This window comes from Oryctolagus cuniculus, chromosome 18 (genome assembly GCF_964237555.1).
Source record: "Oryctolagus cuniculus chromosome 18, mOryCun1.1, whole genome shotgun sequence".
Lineage (NCBI taxonomy): Eukaryota > Metazoa > Chordata > Mammalia > Lagomorpha > Leporidae > Oryctolagus > Oryctolagus cuniculus.
Window position 1 is genome coordinate 7,891,418 of NC_091449.1, and position 21,307 is coordinate 7,912,724.

Here is a 21,307-nt window from a genome sequence, read left to right on the forward strand (position 1 = left end):
GGGTGTCTGGCTGCGCTCCGCTTCCTCCCACAATCCCGTGCAAATGCAAAAAAAAAAAAAAAAAAAAAAAAAAAAAGCGAGCGAGCGAGAGGGACCGAGCGCTAGCTGGGCCTGGGGGTGTAAACGCAGAGCTTGCTAGGAAAGCCGGCTCGGCCGCGCGCAGACGAGCCCGAGAGTGCAGTTCAATTTTTAGTTTTATTTTATTTTTTTGCATTGTTTCCGCTTTTTTGGGTCTTTTTCCCGAAGGATTTTATTTAAGAGAGCAGCTCACTCCAGTGCCCCGGGTGTAGGGCCGGCGTCCCCACCGAGCACGCTTGCAAATGTGCCCCCCATCACCCTTTCTCGGGGTCGCAGAAGACACGCGCGTGCGTGCCCCAGGGCATGGGCGGGCGAGGGTCGGGTCCTACGTGCCCGCACGGGCCGGCCCGCGCCCCGAGTCCGGGCCTCCACGCGCTCATGCCTACCCCGCAGGCGGGGCTGGCGGTCACCCCCAGAGTGAGGGGAGCGCGGGGGCCCGCACGGGGCCAGGACGCGGGGACACGTGTGGCAGGGTGGGCCGCAGGCTGGACGACCTCTGCTCCCACCGCCCACCAAGCTCAGCTCCGCTGTCCGAGGGGCCCGGGGGGCTTCCGGAATCCGGTGTGAATCGGGGGCACAGCTCGGGAAGTCCAGGCTGAAGCTGTTCCTTAGTGGGGCCTCCTAAGGCTGCGAGAGGAGGGGCGCAGTGGGGAGGCTGTTTTCCCCCCACCCCTCACCCAAGACCACTCCGACCCGCCCTTAGCGTCTCAGCCAATCCTGGGCCCTCTGGGCGTAAGCCCCACCCTCCCACAAGGCTCCATAGACCACGCCGGGCCACGCCCCTACAGACAATTGCACAGGGCCCCGCCCCCGCGCTTCAAGTCCGGCCCCAGGTAACAAGCCCCCAGCTCCAAGCCCCGCCCCCGAGCCCACGCCTCCCCCTTGCGCCCCGCCCCTGGGAAGCCCCGCCCCCCACCTGGTGTAAGGGGGTGGAGGTGCGTCGTGCACCCCGGAGGCGGCCAGTGCCTGTTCATAGGTGGGGAGGCCTGGGGGTGGGGGCGGAGGAGGGGGCGTCGGCGGCTCCAGGGGGCTCCGAGGATTGAGAGGGCTGATGAGCCCGGTTCTGGGGACACAAAAGGTGGGGTCAGCAGGGAAACCTGTGGGACAGGGACTCAGGGAGAGGCCAGTCTCCCACGGAGCACACAGGTGCGCCAGACACAGCAGAGTCACGGAGAGAGAGCCCTGCAGAGACAGAACTCCGTGCATCCTTGCAGACAGGAACACAGCTACGCAGTAGCTCCAGAGTCCCCAAATCTCCCCTAGAATCTACGCATCCTCAAAGACCCCTAGACCCCCAGCCTCTCAACACCTGCGCTCACACCCTGAGACCTCATCAGCAGGAAAGACACCCCCACCCTGTCTCCATGGAGACCAAGGTACCACCAAGGGCTCTCAAGTAACAGCTGGACTCCAAAGACAGCAAGGTGGCTGCACGTGGTGACAGGGCTCCCCCATGAACCAGGTGCTGGGGGTCTGGACAGACGCCAGCAAGCTCAGACTCACTGCCCACCACGCTGTCCTCAGGTGGGCACCTGCTCACGTCTCCTCGGGTCAACCCGCCCTTCCCTCCCCTGCCCTCCGCCTTCACTGGGCCTGCACCAAGGAGCTGCCCCCCACCCAGAACCAGGCCACAGATGGGTGGGGGCATCTGGTGCCCTGTGGGGGTGGTCCTCCCGTGGGCAGGTGGCATAGGGCCCCCGGGTCCCTCCTCCCTCAAGCCCCCTTACTCTTGGGGACAGGACTGCTGGCTTCGGCTGCGTCGGTAGTGCAGATACCAGAATGCTCCCAGGCCAGCCAGGACGATGAGCAAGAGGCCACAGGTCAGCCCCACTGCCAGGCCAGCCACGTCTATCCGTCCACGCCCTGGGTGGTGGTGGGGGGAGGGGAGTTGTTGTCTCAGGGACTGCCACCCAACCAACAACCCAAAATCCAAGTTCTTTCCCCGTAAGAGAGGAGCGTGGCTTATGGAGTTAGGCAGGGCTGGGGCCACTTCCCAGCCTTGCAACCTCGGGCAGGCCACCCAGCTCCCCCACCCCCCAACCTCTGTTACCCACCCTATAAAATGGAGACCATATCCTGCACCCTCCAGGCTGTGACTGGTTAAGGACTGTGTCAAGGGCCCGTGAGAACTTCCTCTGGGATGGGAAACACGGTAGCCATGCCCCATGACCGCAAAGACCCTCCGCCCTGCCCCCCGGACACGGGGTGGGTGAAATGCCCAAGAGCCAGGGCCACAGCCTCCAGGGCTGGTTGGTATTGAAGCCCAGGACACTGCCGGCTTCGAGAGCCCCAGTGCTGAGTGTGCCACACTGAGCCAATGATAGCACAGGCCAGCCGGCTAAATGCACCGTTCATGTCTGAAGTGAGCGTGAGGGCACACGGGGGGGGGGGTGCCCGTGGTCGGGCCACACTACCCAGCCTGGAGCGCGGCTCCTTTGACAGGGGCCTCCATCCTGAGAGCAGAGGGAGTCTTCTCCCTGGTATAGGCTAGGAAAGGGTCCTTGCACACAGCAGGCGCTTAGGGGCTGCCCCCCCCCCCCGATAACTGATGTCTAGGACGCTGAGGTGCAGCCGCTGCAGCGATCCGAGACCTCCTGCCCCGGGAGAAGGGGGCACAGGGAGACCCGGGCTCTGGGAAGCCTCCGGAGCTCTGGGACTGGGGGAGGTGTGCTCTCTTCGAGACCCTTGGCTGACAGCTGCACGGTTAGAAGGCAGGGGCCAGCCAGCAGGTTTCAGGTGCATTCCAGGATACCATAGGCCTCACGGAGCCTGCGGCACAAGGAGCTACCTCCCCCGAGGAGCCAGGCTCAAACAGGAGGGCTCTGGCCCAGACTTAGGGGGGCCTGTTGCTAGGGTGCCTCCATCCCTAGCAACCAGGCCACAAGTGGGTGGGGCATCTGCTGCCCGGAGGGGGCCCCTCCAGTGGGCAGGAGGCCTTGGGTCCTGGAGCTAGGTGCGGTTGCTAGGGAGCCGGCCTCCCTAGCAACCAGGCTGGAGGCTTGGATGGGGCCGTGGGGGAGGGGGACCCAGCCAGGTAGTGCTCCGGGCTTCCTCTGTCTGGCCTGGCCAGGCCCCGTTGCTAAGGAGCAGCCCCCTTAGCAACACAGCTGCAGCCAAGACGAGGTTAGAGGGTGGGCAAACCCGGCAGGTGAGGGAGGCCCCGCTTCTTCCCCTGGCTCTGTTGCTAGGGAGCAGCCCCCCTAGCAACCAAGCTGCCATAGGGGCTGGGGCTGTGGACTTCAAAGAAAGGGACTCAGGTGGGCTGCCCCCGTGAGCCCAAGGCTGTCAGTCACCCCGGTGGGAGCCCCGGGGCAGGGGCTCTGGGAGGGGCCTGGGAGGGGGAGAGCAGATGCTTTGGTGCCTAATTTTGGGGGGGGGGGGCGTCAGTTTGGCCTCCACGGGAAGGGGACTTCCTAGCTGCACAGACAACAGAACAGGGCTTCTCCCCCACTCACCTCCTTTGCCATTGTAGATGTAGCCCTCCCAGAAGCGCTCCTTGATGGGCAGCAGTGGGAGAGAAGGGGGCACAGCAGTGAGGCCCCAGGCAGCTCTCCTGGATTTCCCGGGGGGGAGGGAGTCGAGGGCCACATCCCCTCTCCCCCCGCCCCGGCGCACCCCAGGGCCCTCACCGTCAGAGTGTTGTCCTCAAAGTACTCCCTGGCCTCTTCCCAGGAACACCTCTCCTCGTGACACTCCCGTTCCAGGTTCCCCGGTGTGAACAGCTCCAGGTCCCAGTGGTTGGCTCTGGGGATCCGCCTGTGGCTGGCCAGGAAGCTCTGGGCCTCTGGGGAGCCCAGGAAGACTACTGGGCCCAAAGACAAGAGTAACAGGAAAACAGAGGGCCAGGGTCAGGGCCTTGAGGGGACCGAGGGCTTTGGGGTCCTGGGTCCTGACCCAGGAGCCACGGCAGATCCTGGTCTTTCTCTGACTACTCACCTTGGTCTTGCTCCTCGCTGTACGAAGGATCCAGGCAGGAGGTCAGCCCCATGTACAGCAGCAGCAGAGAGGGGTGGCCTGTCATTGTCTGTGGACGCCTGGAGCCAGCCCCTGGTGAGCGATGCAAGGTGTCCCCGGGTCCCCTGTGGCCCAGGAATGCAAGCAGCAGGCCCTGAGAAGCGGTCCCAGACCTGGTTTGTCTGCGTTGCCTTATTTTCATTTTTGCCAAAACAGAACTATTATCACTCCCGTTTCACAGATGGGGAAACTGAGGCACAGAGCCCCAGTTTGCAGATGTCAGGGCCAGGTGTGAGGGGAGGCAGGGGGCTTCTGGGGGCCGGAGGCTTGTCCTGCCCGTCCTCCAGCGAGTCTGCAGCACCCAGCACAGGGCTGGGCACACAGCAGGCCCCTGCTGATTGACTGGGGTCCCTTCCCCCCGGGCAGCTCCCACTTACACACTCTCCACGCTCATTGCCACATCACCCACAGAGGGCAAAGGTCACAGCAGAGGCAGGAGCAGGGCCCTGTATTCTGGCGACCAAGGGCCCGCGAGGACCGGGACCCTGGGCCATCGGTCCCCCCATCTCTGAGTTTTGGGGTACCAGGGAGGACAAGCCAGGACGCCTGGGTCCCCAGACCCGGCTCTGCCTCCAGGAGCCCTCACTTACCCGCCCAGACCTGTGAGGACCTGTCCAGGGCCGCCTCGGCCCGCGGTGGCCAGCTGGGAAGGGGGAGAAGAGAGAGGGGAGGGGAGGGGAGAGGGAGGAGGGGTGCTCCAGTCCCAGCTCCGGGCCCGATCCCGGTTTCAGGCAGAGGGGCGGGGCTAAGGATTACCTGCCCTGGGCGGGGCTCAGGTAAGGGACAAAGTATTTAAAGGGACCTTGGGATGGCGGGCCTAAGGATGAGAGCCCCCGCGAGGAGCCGGGGTCTCCATCACCGTGGGGGCGCTTAGGGCACTGGATCTGCGCCCCTCCCGCGGGCTCCCGCCCCCACGTCGGCTCCGCCTCTCTGCAGGGAGCTAGCCTGGCCGAGCTGGGGAAATACCTGTGGGTCCCTAGACCCTGGAAAAGGGCGGGAACCGTATGCTGGCCCCTGGGGCAGCCGGGCAGCGCCGGGGGGGGGGGGGGGGAATCCGCGCTTCCTGAGGGGCTGCCATGGCTATGACTCCCGGACTCAACTGTTCTGTCTGTAAAATGGGGAGACTGCCTCCCTTCTCAATGGTCTCAATGAGACCACAAGAAGAATGGATAGTATACTCGGGGAAGTGGGCATTGCGTTCTCTCGCGGACGTATTTAGTCCTTAATCTCCATCTTACAAAGACTCAGCAAGCCTGGGAATCCGGCAGGAAACCGTCCGCCCTGCGACATGCCTAGCACATACTAAGCGTTCGCCAGTCACACCCGTTTGATAAACCGGAACCTTCGAGTTGCTACTCTCGTTTCCGGAGGGAGGAGAAGACGAAGAGAGAACTTACCTAGGCAGGCGTACGGCCTCCGTAACTAGGGGCAGCTCTACATCCGGTCGCTTCTGCCGGGCGGAAGTGGATGCGGCGGAGGGGGAAAACAGTGCTCTTTTCCGGTGTAGGGGCACACTTGAAGAGGCGACTGGGGACCGAGGCGTCGTTTGGGAGGTGAGTTCCAGGTGGTGGAGGGGTAGTGTTGTTGGGATCGGCCCCTCGCGGGCCAGCGGCCTACGGTCTTGCGGGAAGCGGGGGCACGGTTTCCATGGCCGCCTTTCCTGTCAATCATGAATAAAGCCCGCCGGCGTCGCTGGTTTGGCGCCGAACTACATCTCCCAGCGTCCCCTGCCAGTGCCGGCGGGGGGCGGTCGGTGGGGGGTGCGCGGGGCTGGGGATCCCCGGGGGAGGGGGCGCCCGCCGGGACCTGGGGGCGGAGGGGGCGGAAGCCGCCTGGCCGCCGCGTGCACGGCGCGGGGCTGGGGTCTCGGGGTTTCCCTGTGGGGTTCGCGTCCTGACTCGGTGTGAGCGTGCGCCTTTCGGGGGATGCGTGGGGCGGTTGTATTAGGAAAATGTTCCAACTTGCGTAGAGAGAGACGTCCGTGGGGATGCCTGCTGCCCGGAGGGGCCCCCTTTTTTTTTTTGCCACACTTGCTGAATTTTTTAAAGCATCGAGTCATGACCTTTCGCCCCTAACTACTGCAGCACTCGCGGGGAGGGGTTTTCTTGCGGGGTCGCGGTGCCGTTATCATGCCCAATACGTGGTCCATGTTCAAATCCAGTGTCTCAGAAATCCTTGGGTTTAAGATTCGTTTTTTATTCGGGAGGCAAAGGCACAGACAGCCCCCATCTGCTGCTCACCCACAGCGGCTGGAAGCCGGAGCGCACCTGCGCCCCCCGCGTGGGTGACAGGGGCCCCAGCGCCGGGCCGGGCCGTTGCCTGCTGCCCCCCGGGCGTCTTAGCGCCAAGCCTGTAGGACGCGACTGAGGCAGGCCTTGATCTGCGTCACAGCGCTTGCCCCTAAAAGGGTTTTATTCTGGACATTTTTTTTGCCATTGGTTCTTTTGAATCAGGATCCAGTGAAGTGAGTGCTGTCTCTGAAATCTTGCTTTTTAAAATATTTTTAATTTATTTAAAAGTCAGAGTTACAGAGAGAGTGAGAGAGAACGTGCACTCTCTTACCCACTGGGTCCACAGTGGCCCAGGCTGGTCCGGGGGTGGCAGTGGCCCTCGCACTTGTTAATGGAGCCAGATTGGAAGTGGAGCAGTGGGGATTGTATGGGGTGGGGGTGTCGCCGGCAGCGGCTTAGCCTGCTGAACCGCAGTGCTGCCCCTTAATTTGGAATAGTTCCTCCATACTTTTCATTCTTTTTCACTTGAGAGCCACAGATATACCCAGAGAGAGAGAGAGAGAGCGCGCACGCGCTCCACTTTGCTGGTTCACTCCCCAAATGCCCACAATAGCTGGCTTGCATTACCCCGCGGCCACAGCCAGGGCTGGAGGAGGGCTGAGCTGGGAGCCAGGACCTCAAGCCATCCCTGCCACCCTCCATGGTGCACACGAGCGGGAAGCTGGATCCAGAGCAGAGCAGGGACTTGAACCCAGGCACTCCCATGGGGGTGCAGCCATCATGAGCAGGAGGCCAAATGCCCACCCCTTCATCACCTTTATGGCTGATCATTTCCTGTTGTGTGGGATGTACTGACGCCTGTTGCGTGGGATGTACTGACGCCTGTTGTGTGGGATGTACTGACGCCTGTTGTGTGGGATGTACTGACGCCTATTGTGTGGGGTGTACTGACGCCTGTTGTGTGGGATGTACTGACGCCTATTGTGTGGGGTGTACTGACGCCTGTTGTGTGGGGTGTACTGACGCCTGTTGTGTGGGATGTACTGACGCCTGTTGTGCGGGGTGTACTGACACCTGTTGTACGGGATGTGCTGACGCCTGTTGTGTGGGATGTGCTGACGCCTGTTGTGTGGGATGTACTGACTGACGCCTGTTGTGTGGGGTGTACTGACGCCTGTTGTACGGGATGTGCTGACGCCTGTTGTGTGGGATGTACTGACTGACGCCTGTTGTGTGGGATGTACTGACGCCTGTTGTGTGGGATGTACTGACTGACGCCTGTTGTGTGGGGTGTACTGACGCCTGTTGCGTGGGGTGTACTGACGCCTGTTGCGTGGGGTGTACTGACGCCTGTTGCATGGGATGTGCTGACGCCTGTTGCGTGGGGTGTACTGACGCCTGTTGTGTGGGATGTGCTGACGCCTGTTGCGTGGGGTGTACTGACGCCTGTTGTGTGGGGTATATACCAGCCATCGGCTGATGGACATTTGGGTAGTTTCCACTTCTTATCTTACAGATATTGCTACTATGAGCTCTTGTGTGCAAGCTTCTGTGTGGACAATGTTTTCATTTCTTTTTCTTTAAGATTTGTTTATTTTGTTTATGTATTTATTTGCAGGGCGGGGGGGGGCGGGGGAGGGACAAAGAGAGCGATCTTGCATCTGGTGGTTCACTCCCCAAAAGCCCACACCAGCCAGTGCTGGGCCAGGACAAAGCCAGGAGCTCCATCCAGGTCTCCTGCATGGGTGGCCCAGATCCCAACACTTCACTCACTGCCTTCTGGGCACGTTAGCAGGAAGCGGGGTTGGAAGTGGAGGGGACGTGAGTCGGTGCTCCACATGGGATGCGGCCGTCCCAAGTGCAGCTCAGCCCGCTGTGCCGCGATGCCCGCCCTGCCTTTGATCCTGCGTAATCGTCGTAGAGGCTGTGAACAGGCGTCTCATTGCGGTTTTTTTTTTTTTTTTTTTTTTTTTTTTTTGACAGGCAGAGTGGACAGTGAGAGAGAGAGACAGAGAGAGAAAGGTCTTCCTTTGCCGTTGGTTCACCCTCCAATGGCCGCCGCTGCAGCCGGCGCACCGCGCTGATCCTGGCAGGAGCCAGGAGCCAGGTGCTTATCCTGGTCTCCCATGGGGTGCAGGGCCCAAGCACCTGGGCCATCCTCCACTGCACTCCCTGGCCATAGCAGAGAGCTGGCCTGGAAGAGGGGCAACCGGGTCATTGCGGTTTTGATTGAACTTCCTTAACGAGTAACTTCTTGCATGGCTTCTCAGGTGCTTATTGGCCATTTGTATGTCTTTGGTGAAATGTCTCTTCAATTCTTGCCTTTTTGTTTAAATTGAGTTGTCTTTGGATTATTGAGGTTTTTTTTTTCTTTCTTTTTATTTATTTGAAAGGCAAAGTTAGAGAGAGAGACAGACAGACAGACAGAGAACGTTATCTTCCATCCACTGGTTCACTGCCCAAATGGCCGCAACAGCCTGGACTGAGCCGGATGGAAGCCAGGAGCCAGGAGCTTCGTCCGGGTCTCCCACACGGGTGCACCTGGGCCGTCCTCCGCTGCTTTTCCCAGGTGCATTAGCAGGGAGCTGGATCAGGAGTGGAGCAGCTGGGACTGGAAGCAGTGCCCATACGGGATGCCAGTGCTGCGGGTGGCAGCTTAACCCCTTACGCCACAGCACTGGCCCCGCGTTGTGCATTTTTTATATATTCTGGATAGAATTCCTTTGTCAGAGGTCTGATGCTTGCAGCTGCTGCCCGTTTTGCACAGTCTGCAAACTAAGAATGGTGTTCAACATTTTTAAATAACCAGAAAAAATCGGAATACATCTCGTGACCTGTGACAATGTGTGACTCAGGTCAGGTCGAGTCTCATTGGAACTCGCCCATTCGTAAGCAGCTGCTACAGGGGCCGTGGCCCGCAGGGTGAGGTTGTTCGCCAGCTGACCGCTTCTTCCGCCGGTCTGCCGTATTCCCTGACTGCCTAGAATCAGGAAATTGGATCCAAAGGCTTGAATAAGTGTGGGCGCAGCCGATTAGGACGATCAGTTCAGGGCTTGTGCCTTCGCCTGTGCAGTGCCTGGTTTTCCCATTTCAGAGCTGGCAACGTTGGGAGTTCTGATGAGTCCCTGCCCCCCCCCCCCCCCGCATTCATGAGGCCCGGTGTGACTGCCTGCAGGTGTGGGTATGGGGTGGGGCCCCCACCTGAGGCTTGGTGGGGAGGAAGGGGAGGAAGCGAGCCCTTGCCGTCCTGTCCAGTCCCCCCCCCATGCTGGACTGCTAGGCTGCAGGGCCATGAAGTGCGGTTTTGCTGTCCGAGCCGTCCTGCCTGTGGTGTTTGGTTCCAGCGGCCTGTGTAGACTGAGACAGGTGGACACTGTGAGCGCCGCCGTGATGAACCCATGTTTTCCCCTTCTCCAGAAGCCAGGATGAGCCCCGGGGAATGCCCCCCGCCTCCGCGGCATCACCAGCCCCCCGCCTCCGCAGCATCACCAGCCAGGCCTGGCTCAGCTTCGTCAGGGGCTGCCGAGGGGCGGCTTCCCGTCCTGCCATTTCTCCTGCTCTCACGCCCTGAGCAGTTTGCTTTTTATCCTGAGCCGTATCTCAGTAGTAGTTACAAAAAAAAAAAAAAAAAAGATGAATTGGTTTATGTATTTGAAACCGAGCGAGCACACCCTCCATCTGCTGGTTCACTCCCCAAGTGGCCACGGTGGCCAGGGCTGGGCCCGGCCAACACCAGGGACCTGGGACTCCACAGGGTCTCCCATGTGGCTGACAGGGACCAGAGCCCTTGGGCCATCTTGTGCTGCTTTCCCGGGTGCATCAGCAGGGAGCTGGATATGAAGTGGAGCAGCCAGGACCTGAACCGGCTTCTGTGTGGGGTGCTGGAATCATAGGTGGTGGCTGAACCAGCCGACACCTCCCCGCCCCCCTGGTTCTGTTTTGAGACGCTCCCTGGGCTAGTGTGGGAAGAACTGACTGAGCGAGATGTCTGTCTCTGTGTCTTCCCACCTGGAGGAGGGGAGGAGCCCCCCAGGTGTGACCCCTGGGGCGGGAGGAGCCCCCCAGGTGTGACCCCTGGGGCGGGAGGAGCCCCCGGGGATTCCCAGGTGCTGAGTGGCTGTGATGGCTTTGTTCCCAGTGCTTTTGCTGGGTGATTGGTTCATTGATCTCGAACCTCTCCCTGCCCTGGGGTGGGAGGCGGCTGATCCTGTCAGGCAGCGGGCAGTGCCAGGACCCAGACTGGGTCACCATCCCAGGCCGCTTCTAGGGCTCCCGGTCTGAGGGGTAGAGGAGGACAGGGCTGTGAGGGAGCCTCTGGGGCAGGGTCAGGTACAAGAGCGACCTCGGGCTGCTGAGTCAGTCACCCCAGAGCAGGAGGGCAGGACCAGTCCCCGAGGCCATCTTGCCCCCCCCCGGGGGGGGCGGCAGCTGATGGTCAAGGCCACAGACTCCCGGGCTGGGCTGCCTGATTGGCTGGCGTGGAACCTTGGCCCCCGCCCCGTGCAGGTTTCCTCATTTGTAGCAAAGGCTTGGGTGGCTTTGCTCTTCAGGGGAGTTAAAATGTGTCAGCGCCTAAGCAGCCTGGGAAACACTGTCTCCATACAGCGGGGTCCTGCTGAGTGTAGGTCACCCCCGGAGTGGCCTGCAGGGCTCCATGTGACTGTAGCATTCTTCAGCTTCTTGAAGGCCCTCCCACCCCCCCCACCCCCCCGAAAGGCTCTGGACTGAAATGAACCAACTGTGGGGAGAGGGTGCGGGCCGTGTGCAGCCGCTGGACATGGAGGAGTCCACGCGGGCTTCCGCACTTGGCCTTGGCATCAGTGCTCCTGCATCTTAGTGCAATGCCCCGGCCACCACCCCGGGGTCAGCCGCCAGGCACCTCGTGGTGTGCGGCTCAGGGGCTGCCCCTGATTTGTACTTCATTTTAGCTTGTTTGAATTTGAACACTCACTGATGTTTGATTCAGTTACTGGGAAACTTTTTAAGAAAGATTTATTTATCTATTTGAAAGGCAGAGAGACAGAGAGAGCTTCCAGCTGCTGGCTCACTTCCCAGATGGCCACACAGCCAGGGCTTGGCCAGACTGAAGCCAGGAGCCAGACACTTCGTCCAGGTCTCTCATATGGGTGCAGGGGCCCATTCCCCACGGCTTTCCCAGGCAGGAATCCGGGTGTGCGCACACGCATACTTGTAAACTCTCTGAATCCTAAATATAGATCAAGTGTTGTCGATGAAAATTTAGCGCCTGGATTGTTGAGATGTCCTAAGAGAATAAACTATCCTCGACCTCAGAGACTTTGTATGGAAAAACCAATGGGCTGGGCCTTATCCTCAGGTTGGGACTTTCCTGGGAGGACCGGCAGGTGTCACCTGGTTCTCAAGGCGGGCCTAGAGCCTGGTGCCCAGGTTCCATCCGGCTTTGCCTGTCCCCGCCCCGTGAGGCGGCTGGACACTAACAATGGCCTCTGCTCTGTGGCTGTTTCCTCTGGAGGAAGGTGGCACAAGTCCCGGGTTCTGTTTTGAAGCCGCCTCACTGAGGACAACACAGCCTGGTGTGCTTCCGGGAGTGTCGAAATCCTGGCCCGCCACCTGCCAGCCCTTCCACCCTCGGCCAGAGCTGCGCACACTTTTTGGGCTTGGGATCATCAAAGTCATTGCAGACACAGAGCTTTTGTTTATGTGGGTTCTTTTTTTTTTTTTTTTAAGATTTATTTATTTTGAGAGACAGAGAGATACACAGAGTCCTTCTTTTCACCAGATCACTCCCCAGAAGGCTGCAATAGCCAGAGCTGGGTCAGGCTGGAGCCAAGAGCCAGAAACTTCTTCCCGGTCTCCCATGTGGGTGGCAGGGGCCCACCATCTGCTTTCTCAGGCCGTAGCAGAGAGCTAGATCAGAAGTGGAGCAGCCGGGACACAAACCGGCCCCCATATGGGATGCCGGCACTGCCAGCGGCTTTACCCGCTATGCCACAGCGCTCGCTTTCCATCCAGCTCCCTGCTAATGTGCCTGGGAAGGTAGCAGAAGATGGCCCAAGTGCTTGGGCCCCTGCCACCCATGTGGGAGACCAGATGGAGCTCCAGGCTCCTGGCTTTGGCCCAGCCCAGCTCTGGCTGTTAGCGCCATTTGGGGAGTGAACTAGTGGATGGAAGATCTCCCTCTCTCTTCACTCTCTTTAACTGCCTCTCAAATAAATAAAATAAATCTGTTAAAAAAGAAAAGAGGGGCTGGCACTGTGGTGCAGTGGATTAAAGCCGCTGCCTGCAGCGCCAGCATCCCATATGGGCACCGGTTTGAATCCCGGCTGCTCCTCTTCCCGCCCAGCTCTCTGTCATGGCCTGGGAAAGCAGTGGAGGATGGCCCAAGTCCTTGGGCCCCTGCACCCACGTGGCAGACCTGGAGGAGGCTCCTGGCTCCTGGCTTTGGATTAGTTCAGCTCTGGCCATTGCAGTCATTTGAGGAGTGACCTAGCGGGTGGAAGACTTTCTCTCTCTGGCTCTGCCTCACTCTATAACTGTCTGTCAAATAAATAAAATAAATCTTTTTTTAAAAAAAAAAAAGAAAGAAAAGAACATGCAGCGCACGCCCAGTCCCCTTCAGCTCCAGCAGTACCCCCCCACCCCCGTCCATCCATGATAGAGTCTAGGAGATTCCACAGACGCTCCTGGGGGAGTGGGGAAAGCAGCCTGCAGGCTTGTTGTGGGAGCATCTTGAGGCCCCTCGAGTCCCTGGACCTGACTCTGCCAGCACTGCTGCGGGTGACCCACGCGCCAGGTAGGATGGCCACTGGACAGGCCCCGAGGTGACAGGCGGGGGACTGATGACCCTGGGGGCTCTGAGAGTGGTCAGGGCCCAGCACTGTTGCCTGTGACGACTCTGGCTGTCGCCAGGGGAAGTGAAGAAGTGCCCCCTCCATGGCCCTTCCTCCTGCTTCTGGGGGAGCGTCTTTGTGTCCACTCTTGGCCCCGGACACCCACCCGGTGTCTCTGGGCTGGGAGAGGCACCCGTGCCACATACCACAGAGTGTCAGACAGTTGACGACTAAGAATAGAGCAGGGAACCTGCCCACGAGGTCAGTGCGACCTTCAGGAGTGGCGGGGGGGCCGGGGCCAGCCGGCGGCAGGTGAGTGAGGGAAGTGGCAGGTGTTGGACACTTATTCTAGAAGCTTGCGGTGGGGCAGAGTGGGGGCAGGGCCTGGCAGGCAGGGAGCATAGGCCCTGCCTGCCAGCAGTCCTCTGTTTGCTGCAGGGGCACACTGGCTGCGAGGGGCAAGAGGGGGTCTTTCCAGGGTGGGGGGACGTTCTGCGCTTCCGCTGGGTTGGTGGTTCCCAGGGTCTCTGCTTTCCAATCTCTAAACAAGACTAAAAACCAGAGCACTCCCCAGAAGTGCCAGTAGGGGGCGAGAAAGCGCTGCGGCTCAGAGGCCGTGGTTCAAGTTTTCAGTGTGAAAGGTGAGGTTTTTTACAGCGCCCAGAAGGGCGCCATGAAGGTGGAGTTGCTTTTTACAATGCTGGGGCACGGGGTGGCTCCCCACCCCCACGTTTCTGGACCCTGCTTGCCGCCGGAGGACAGGAAGGAATCTTTGCTGAAGGCCCCGGCCAGAGGGCGCAGCACTCCCGTCCCATGCTGGGGCCCACTGCTTCCCCGTTCTCACCAAGGGAAACTGAGGCTTCAAGAAGGGAGTCACCAGCCCGGGCAGAGCTGCGCTGCCCACACCTCCGTGTGTGGACCCGCACGGTACCCGCCACACCTCTCTTTTTTTCATTCATTTTTCAAAAAAAAAAAATGTTTGTTTACTGATTTGAAGGGCACAGAGAGAGGGAGATCATCCATCCGCTGGTTCTCTCCCCGAATGGCCAAGCTAAAGCCAGGACCAGGAATGCATCAGGGTTCCCGGCGTGGGTGGCAGGGCCAGCAGGTGCACCCCAGTGCAGTTCATATATCCAGGGACAGTCTGAGCCCTGGAGACCCGCTCACATCTCCATGAGAAAGATGGGGCGGCTCCAAACCTGCACAGCCGGAAAGCGCAGGGTGCACACAGGCACCTGTGGGGGGGACCACACCCATCCACTTCTGGTTCTCGAACTTCCCCTCCGATTTCAGATAAGCCGCCTCCCACCACCTCAGTAGCTCACAGGATGCCTCCGGCCTCAAGTCTGTGTCCTGGCCAAGTGCTGAACCACTTGCAGTCTGTAGCTCCCACGGTGCTTCTGCACCTGAACGCACTTGTGTCTCTTAAAAATAAAATGTTTAGGGGCCAGCCAGCATTGTGATGCAGTGGGTTAAGCCGCTGCCTGTGCTGCCAGAGCCTCCTATATGGGCACTGGTTGGAATCCCGGCTGCTCCACTTCCAATCGAGCTCCCTGCTAATGTGCCTGGGAGGGCAGTGGAGGATGGCCCAGATGCTTGGGCCCCTGCACCCATGTGGGAGACCTGGAAGAAGCTCCTGGCTCTTGGCTCAGCCTAGTCTAGCCCTGGCCATTGCAGCCATTTGGGGAGTGAACCAGTGGATGGAGGACCTCTCTCTCTCTGTGTACACTGTCTCTGTCTGTCTCTCTGTCACTTGGCCTTTCAAATAAAATAAATCTTAAAAAATTTTCTCTTGTCTTCATCTTATTTGAAAGGTGGGGTGGGGGAGAGAGGGAGAGACGGAGAGAGAGAGATCTTCCATCCAGTGCTCACTCCCCAAATACCTTGCTGTAAGCCAGGAGGCCTGAATTCAGTTGGGTCTCCCACGTGGGTGGCAGGAACCCAAGTACTTGGCCATCGTCTGCTGCCTCCCAAGGTGCCTTAGCGAGAGGCTGGATTGGAAGTGGAGCAGCCGGGACGCAGCCAAGCACTCCCCTATGGCATGCAGATGTCCCCCGCAGTGACTTAACCACTTCACCAAACGGCTACCTCCTCTTTTTTAAAAAAAGAATTTTTTTTTTTTTTTTTTTTTTGACAGGCAGAGTGGACAGTGAGAGAGAGAGACAGAGAGAAAGGTCTTCCTTTGCCGTTGGTTCACCCTCCAATGGCCGCCGCGGCAGGCGCACTGCGGCCGGCGCACCGCGCTGATCCGATGGCAGGAGCCAGGAGCCAGGTGCTTCTCCTGGTCTCCCATGGGGTGCAGGGCCCAAGCACCTGGGCCATCCTCCACTGCACTCCCTGGCCACAGCAGAGGGCTGGCCTGGAAGAGGGGCAACCGGGACAGAATCCGGCACCCCGACCGGGACTAGAACCCGGTGTGCCGGCGCCGCTAGGCGGAGGATTAGCCTAGTGAGCCGCGGCGCCGGCCAAGAAATTTTTTTAATTTTAATTTTATTTATCTGAAACACAGAGGAATTCCATCTAAGTCTCCCACAAGGGTCCCAAGCACTTGGGCCATCCTCCACTGCCCTCCCAGGTGCATTAGCAGGGAGCTGGATCGGAAGTGGAGCAGCCACGACTTGAACGGGCGCCCCTTCAGGACACTGGCATCGCAGGCAGTGGCTCACCCTGCTGCACTGTCGCGCCGGCCTTGGAAAGTTGACTTCTCATGCCATTAAGCATTTGTGCAAATTTTGGAACTTCATCTAAATGGAATCGGCCGGCAAGCCTCCTTCTGCGTCTGGTCTGTGGCCTGCGTGGTGCGTGGGAGATCCCACGTGCAGTGCGTGTGGCAGTGGCGCGCCCTCTGTCCTTGCTGGCTGCTTTCACAGAGCACCGTGTCTGAGCTTCCTCGTGTGTCCATGTTTCAGGCCATCAGGAAGGTTCTAGTTTGTGATGTTTTTGTTATGAATGGCGCAGCTCTGAACGCCCGAGTGCGTGGCCAACAGAGGGTGGCCCCTGGTGAGGTGCACACGGAGGAGGGGACCTGCGGGCTCCTGGGGCCGGCAGGTGCCGACGTCCTAAGGTGTCGCCAGCTGCTTTCCAAGGTCACTGCATCAGTCCGGCCCCGGCAGGGCGTGGGGGCTCCTTAGCCTCGTGTCCTCACCGCCACCTGCCGGCTAATGGTGGCCTTCCCCGTGGTGTCAGTGAGGTTCCGATTTGCATTTCCTTGATAGTTTGCTGTTGCTACCGGGACAAATTACCACAAGCGTGGTGTTGGTTGTGACACCTCGCACATCGTCTGCACCATGCCACCGTGTCCTTGTGAGAGAGTGAGAGTGAACATGTCTCAGTGTTGTTAGGACGAGAGTTTGCGACTCAGGGGCTCCCTACACAGCTTGGGCGACCACAGGGGTCTCAAGGGCTCTTTTCACCCTCAGAGCCTTGGGATCGTGGGAATTTAAAGTCTTTTTTAAAAAAAGATTTATTTATTTGAAAGGCAGTTACAGAGAGAGAGATTTTCCAACCGCTGGGTCACTCCCCAAATGCTGACAACAGGCAGAGCTGGGTCAAGGCAAAGCCAGCAGCCAGGTCCTTGGGTCTCGCATGTGGGTGGCAGGGGTCCGAGTCCTTGGGCCGTCCTCCCCTGTTCCCAGGGGCGTTAGCGGGACGCTGGCTTGGAAGCGGAGTAGCTGGGACTCACACTGGCGCTCCTGAGTGAGTGTGTTGGAGGTGGCAGCTTAATCTACTGAGAATTTGAAAAAAAAAAAAATGACTTCCTATCTATCTTTTTTCTTGCAGAGAAATATAACAGAGTGATCACTAAAATATTTTTGACCACAAAAGGTAAAACATTAGGTTAAAAAATGGGTGGCAGGGAGGGAAGTGGAACAGAAATACGAGTTCAAAGAACGCAGTCACTTGCCTCGTGTTCACACAGAGATCTCGCGTTTTTCACATGGGTGATGGTAGCGCTGAAATCATGTTATTTAAAGTGTGTCGGCTACACTGTCAAAGGCAGTATATAACTGTTGCTTTTTTAAAATGTTAGTTGTTGTGGAAATTGTATCCTTTGCAACTACTTAGGCTCGGGAAATTTTACATTGTAAATGTGAGATTGGGGGCCGGCGCCGCGGCTCACTAGGCTAATCCTCCGCCTAGCGGTGCCGGCACACCGGGTTCTAGTCCCGGTCGGGGCGCCGGATTCTGTCCCGGTTGCCCCTCTTCCAGGCCAGCCCTCTGCTGTGGCCAGGGAGTGCAGTGGAGGATGGCCCAGGTGCTTGGGCCCTGCACCCCATGGGAGACCAGGAAAAGCACCTGGCTCCTGGCTCCTGCCATCGGATCAGCGCGGTGCGCCGGCCGCAGCGCGCTGGCCGCGGCGGCCATTGGAGGGTGAACCAACGGCAAAAGGAAGACCTTTCTCTCTGTCTCTCTCTCTCTCACTGTCCACTCTGCCTGTCCAAAAAAAATAAAAAAAAAAAAAAAAGAGAAAAAAGTAAATGTGAGATTGGCAGGACAAGTACATAATTTTACTCAGAATCCTTTTATGGGAACAAAAAAAAAAAAAGCAGGCAGGCTGGCTCACATCGCCAGTCACTGGCCGAGGAGTCAGGGTGGGGGTTGCCCAGCCCCGGAGGGTCTTGGGGGTTTCTTATCCTAAAACTGGGCTCCGTGGTGGGCGTCTAGCTGTGAGGTGCCCGCCCCGCCCCGCTGTCCGTGCGGCTCGGCTGGGCTCCCGCTACCCCCTTCCTCCCCAGATGACGCGCCACGGCAAGAACTGCACCGCAGGGGCCGTGTACACGTACCACGAGAAGAAGAAGGACACAGGTACGGGCGGCTGGGCGCACGTGCAGGCCCAGGGCTCGACACGAGTGGGCACAGCCCCTGGCCGACCCCTCGCCATCCCCGCGCCTCACCCCGCCGTCCCCGCGCCCATGTCTGTCCCCAGCGGCCTCAGGCTACGGGACCCAGAACATTCGACTGAGCCGGGACGCGGTGAAGGATTTTGACTGCTGCTGCCTGTCTCTGCAGCCCTGCCATGATCCTGTCGTCACGTGAGCTGCGGACGGGGCGGGCGGGGGCTGCAAGGGGACAGCGCCCAGGGGCCCTGCTCCTTGGCCCTCGCCGGGGGGGGGGGGGTGTCTGCAGGGGGGCGGAGGGCGCTGGAGCACGCCTGGCCCCCAGCGAGCACACGGCACTGCCTGCCGCTGGCGTGCCGGCACGGAGCTCAATGAGATACTGGGGTAGCAGTATGTCCCACAGGAGCGTGATGAGAGCAGATGGCTCCTCGCGTCCCCAGCCACTGACCGCTGCTTAAGGTGGACCCAGATAAAAATCAACAGCGGGAAAGGAGCGCACGGGGCTGAGTGAGGAGACCCGGGCCGGAGCCTCCGCGGCTCCTCCCAGCGCAGTCGCGTGGCTGCTGGCTTCTGCAGCCCCAGAGACGCGCACCCCGGCCTCGGCGCCCAGGTCCCAGGGGACCGGCTGACCGCCGCATGGCCGGCCTTCCTCTCCGGTCACCCAAGGGACAGGACATTCCAGGGCCTTCGAGGGCCGTGCCCAGGGTTCCGCAGCCCAGGCCTGCGAGGGAGCCCTTGGCTGCCCTCCCGTGCTGGTCGGCGGTGCCCGGGCAGGGAGCTGACCCCGAGCCCCTGCCTGTGCGCCTGGGCCAGGGCCGGGCTCTCCTCATCCCGCCTTCCCTTGGCAGCCCCGACGGCTACCTGTATGAGCGTGAGGCCATCCTGGAGTACATCCTGCACCAGAAGAAGGAGATCGCCCGACAGATGAAGGTGAGGGGGGCGGCTCCGATGCTGAGCGTCCCGCGCCCCGCGCCCTCCCGTCTCGGTTCCTCTTCCGCCGGGGCCTTTGCCGGGCTGTTCCCCTCCCACTTCCCCTGGTTGATTTCAGCTGCTGCGTCCAGGGCCCCCAGGGCCTGCCCTAGTCACCATCCCTCCTCCCTCCCTCGGGCTGTGTCACAGCAGTACCTGCTTGGGGCTGTCTGACGGGCTCCACCCCAGGGGCGGGGCCGAGTGTTGCCCACCTTGCAGTCCTAGGCCCCTGGCAAAGACTTGCTGGATGAGTGGCCCTGTCTTCATTTCTCTGGGCCTCAGTTTTAGCATCTGTGAAATGGGCTCCCGGGGCCACATTAGAAGGCACTGCAGGGCACGTGGGAGATGCACACAGCAAGAATTCCCGAGGTGTTTACTCAGAGCCAGGCCCGGCCTCCAAGGACGAACCATCTGCATTTTGAGACCCACTCCTCTAAGAAGTCTTTGAAAGAAGTGGGAGTTAGGGAGACGGCCCGGGGGGTTCACCAAAGCACTCTTAGCTTGAATTCTGTGCACAAAGTTTTCCCGGCACCCGCACAGACATGCACTCAGCACTCAGCACTCAACAGGCAGGGCGCCTCCGCCACTGTGAGCCCATTTCGCAGAGGGAGAAGCCGAGGCTGGGAGAGTTCCCCCGCGGCCGCGGCCGGCGCAGAGGTGACGGAGTCGGGGCTTCCGCCCTGGCACTCTGGCTCTAGGGCACGACGCGCAGTCCCGGACTAGCCCAGCGAGGAGTGCCTGGCGTCCTGCAGTAGGGGAGGAGGCACAGATTCCCCATCCCCCCGCAGTGCCTCAGCTGCCTTCCCTGAGCGGCCCCGCCCTGGGGAACTGGGGAGTCTGCAGCCCCCAGCCCGCGCCGGGGCGTCCTGGGCCTCAGCCTCTCGCGCCCTCGCCCCGCCCGCAGGCCTACGAGAAGCAGCGGGGCGCCCAGCGGGAGGAGCAGCGGCAGCTGCGGCGCGCTGCAGCGCAGGACCAAGTGCGGGGCTTCCTGGAGAAGGAGGCGGCCATCGTGAGCCGGCCCCTCAACCCCTTCACGTCCAAGGCCGCCGCGGGGCCCGGCGCAGGTGGCAGGGAGTGGGCTGGCGGGCGGGAGGAGCCCGAGCCCGCGCTTCCCCGAGCCGGCACCCGAGCCCCCGCTTTCCCACAGAGAATGCACAAGCGGGGCCCAGCGAGGGGCCCCCGGGCCAGGACAAGGAGAAGGCGCTGCCCAGCTTCTGGGTCCCGTCCCTGACCCCCGAGGCCAAGGCCACGAAGCTGGAGAAGCCGGTGAGAGGGGCCGCCCCTCGGTGTCCCCGCGCCCGCGCGTCCCCGCACCTCATCCGCCGCGCCCTGACCCGACCTCCCCGCCCGCAGTCCCGCACCGTGACCTGCCCCATGTCCGGGAAGCCGCTGCGCATGTCCGACCTGACACCCGTGCGCTTCACGCTGCTGGACGACTCGGTGGACCGCGTGGGGCTCATCACGCGCAGCGAGCGCTACGTGTGCGCCGTGACCCGCGACAGCCTGAGCAACGCGACGCCGTGCGCCGTGCTGCGGCCCTCGTGAGCCCGGGGAGCCGGGGAGCCCGGGCCGGGCGAGGGGCGTGGCGGGGGGCCGGCGGGGCCCTGACCTGCGACCCCGCCCCGCCCCGTCCCGCAGGGGGGCCGTGGTCACGCTGGAGTGCGTGGAGAAGCTGATTCGGAAGGACATGGTGGACCCCGTGAACGGAGACCGGCTCACCGAGCGTGACATCATCGTGCTGCAGCGGGTGGGCTGCCCCGCCCCCTCTCAAGACTCCGCCCTCCCGCCCGGGCCCCGCCCCTGCCCCAGGCTCCGCCCTCCCGCCGCCTCTCCACAGGCCCCGCCCCTGCCCCGGCCGCCCCTTCTGACGGAGACCTGTCCGCAGCGATCCCCCCCAGTCATCTCGACCTGCGTAGGACCCTCCCCGCCCCGCCCCGCCGCGCCCTCACCCCGCTGTCTCCCTTCCCAGGGCGGCACCGGCTTCGCGGGCTCCGGGGTGAAGCTGCAGGCGGAGAAGTCGCGGCCGGTGATGCAGGCCTGAGTGCGAGGGGAGACCCACGAATAAACGGCTGGGAGCGCAGTCGCGCGTGGCGCCTTTCTTCGCGGGCGGGGCCCGAGGAGGGGCCGGGATGCCCGGGTGCTCCCGCGGAGTCTGACCCCAAGGCGGACGCACGGCGTTGACCCCCGGGGGGAGCGGCCAGGCAGAAACCCACCCTGACCTCCGCCAGGACCCCGAGGCTGGCCGAGCCCGGGCACCCGAGATGCCCCGGGAGATACGCAGCTCTGGCCGGGCACCCCTCCCGCGTGTCCGTCTCCCCCGCTCCCCACACGCCCCTCGCGGGCCCCAGCAAGCCCCCGCCCACCGCTT

At 61.1% G+C, this 21,307-nt stretch overlaps 2 protein-coding genes across 11 annotated transcripts; one reads left to right on the plus strand and one right to left on the minus strand.

The window, feature by feature from the left end:
• Window positions 1-181: 181 nt before the first annotated feature.
• Window positions 182-5,628, minus strand: PRRG2 (proline rich and Gla domain 2). Of its 10 annotated transcripts, none has more exons than XM_070063077.1 (8): window positions 5,490-5,628; window positions 4,683-4,735; window positions 4,015-4,157; window positions 3,708-3,880; window positions 3,534-3,573; window positions 1,806-1,941; window positions 995-1,141; window positions 182-705 (listed from the first exon to the last, which is right to left on the minus strand). In XM_070063077.1, exons 3-8 carry the CDS (start codon window positions 4,097-4,099, stop codon window positions 687-689), a joined length of 600 nt encoding a protein of 199 aa, XP_069919178.1. In that variant the 5' UTR covers window positions 4,100-4,157; window positions 4,683-4,735; window positions 5,490-5,628; the 3' UTR covers window positions 182-686. The 10 variants fall into 10 exon arrangements, with proteins under 10 accessions (XP_069919178.1, XP_051696658.1, XP_051696659.1 ...); XM_051840698.2 differs by having other exon boundaries at window positions 3,708-3,883; XM_051840699.2 differs by having other exon boundaries at window positions 3,708-3,883; window positions 4,015-4,186.
• On the plus strand, window positions 5,550-21,019 carry NOSIP (nitric oxide synthase interacting protein). The gene is made up of 10 exons (XM_051840690.2): window positions 5,550-5,645; window positions 16,913-16,957; window positions 17,869-17,938; window positions 18,060-18,165; window positions 18,819-18,900; window positions 19,844-20,003; window positions 20,087-20,205; window positions 20,293-20,480; window positions 20,578-20,686; window positions 20,909-21,019. Exons 3-10 carry the CDS (start codon window positions 17,869-17,871, stop codon window positions 20,978-20,980), a joined length of 906 nt encoding a protein of 301 aa, XP_051696650.1. The 5' UTR covers window positions 5,550-5,645; window positions 16,913-16,957; the 3' UTR covers window positions 20,981-21,019.
• The last annotated feature ends 288 nt before the right edge of the window (window positions 21,020-21,307 follow it).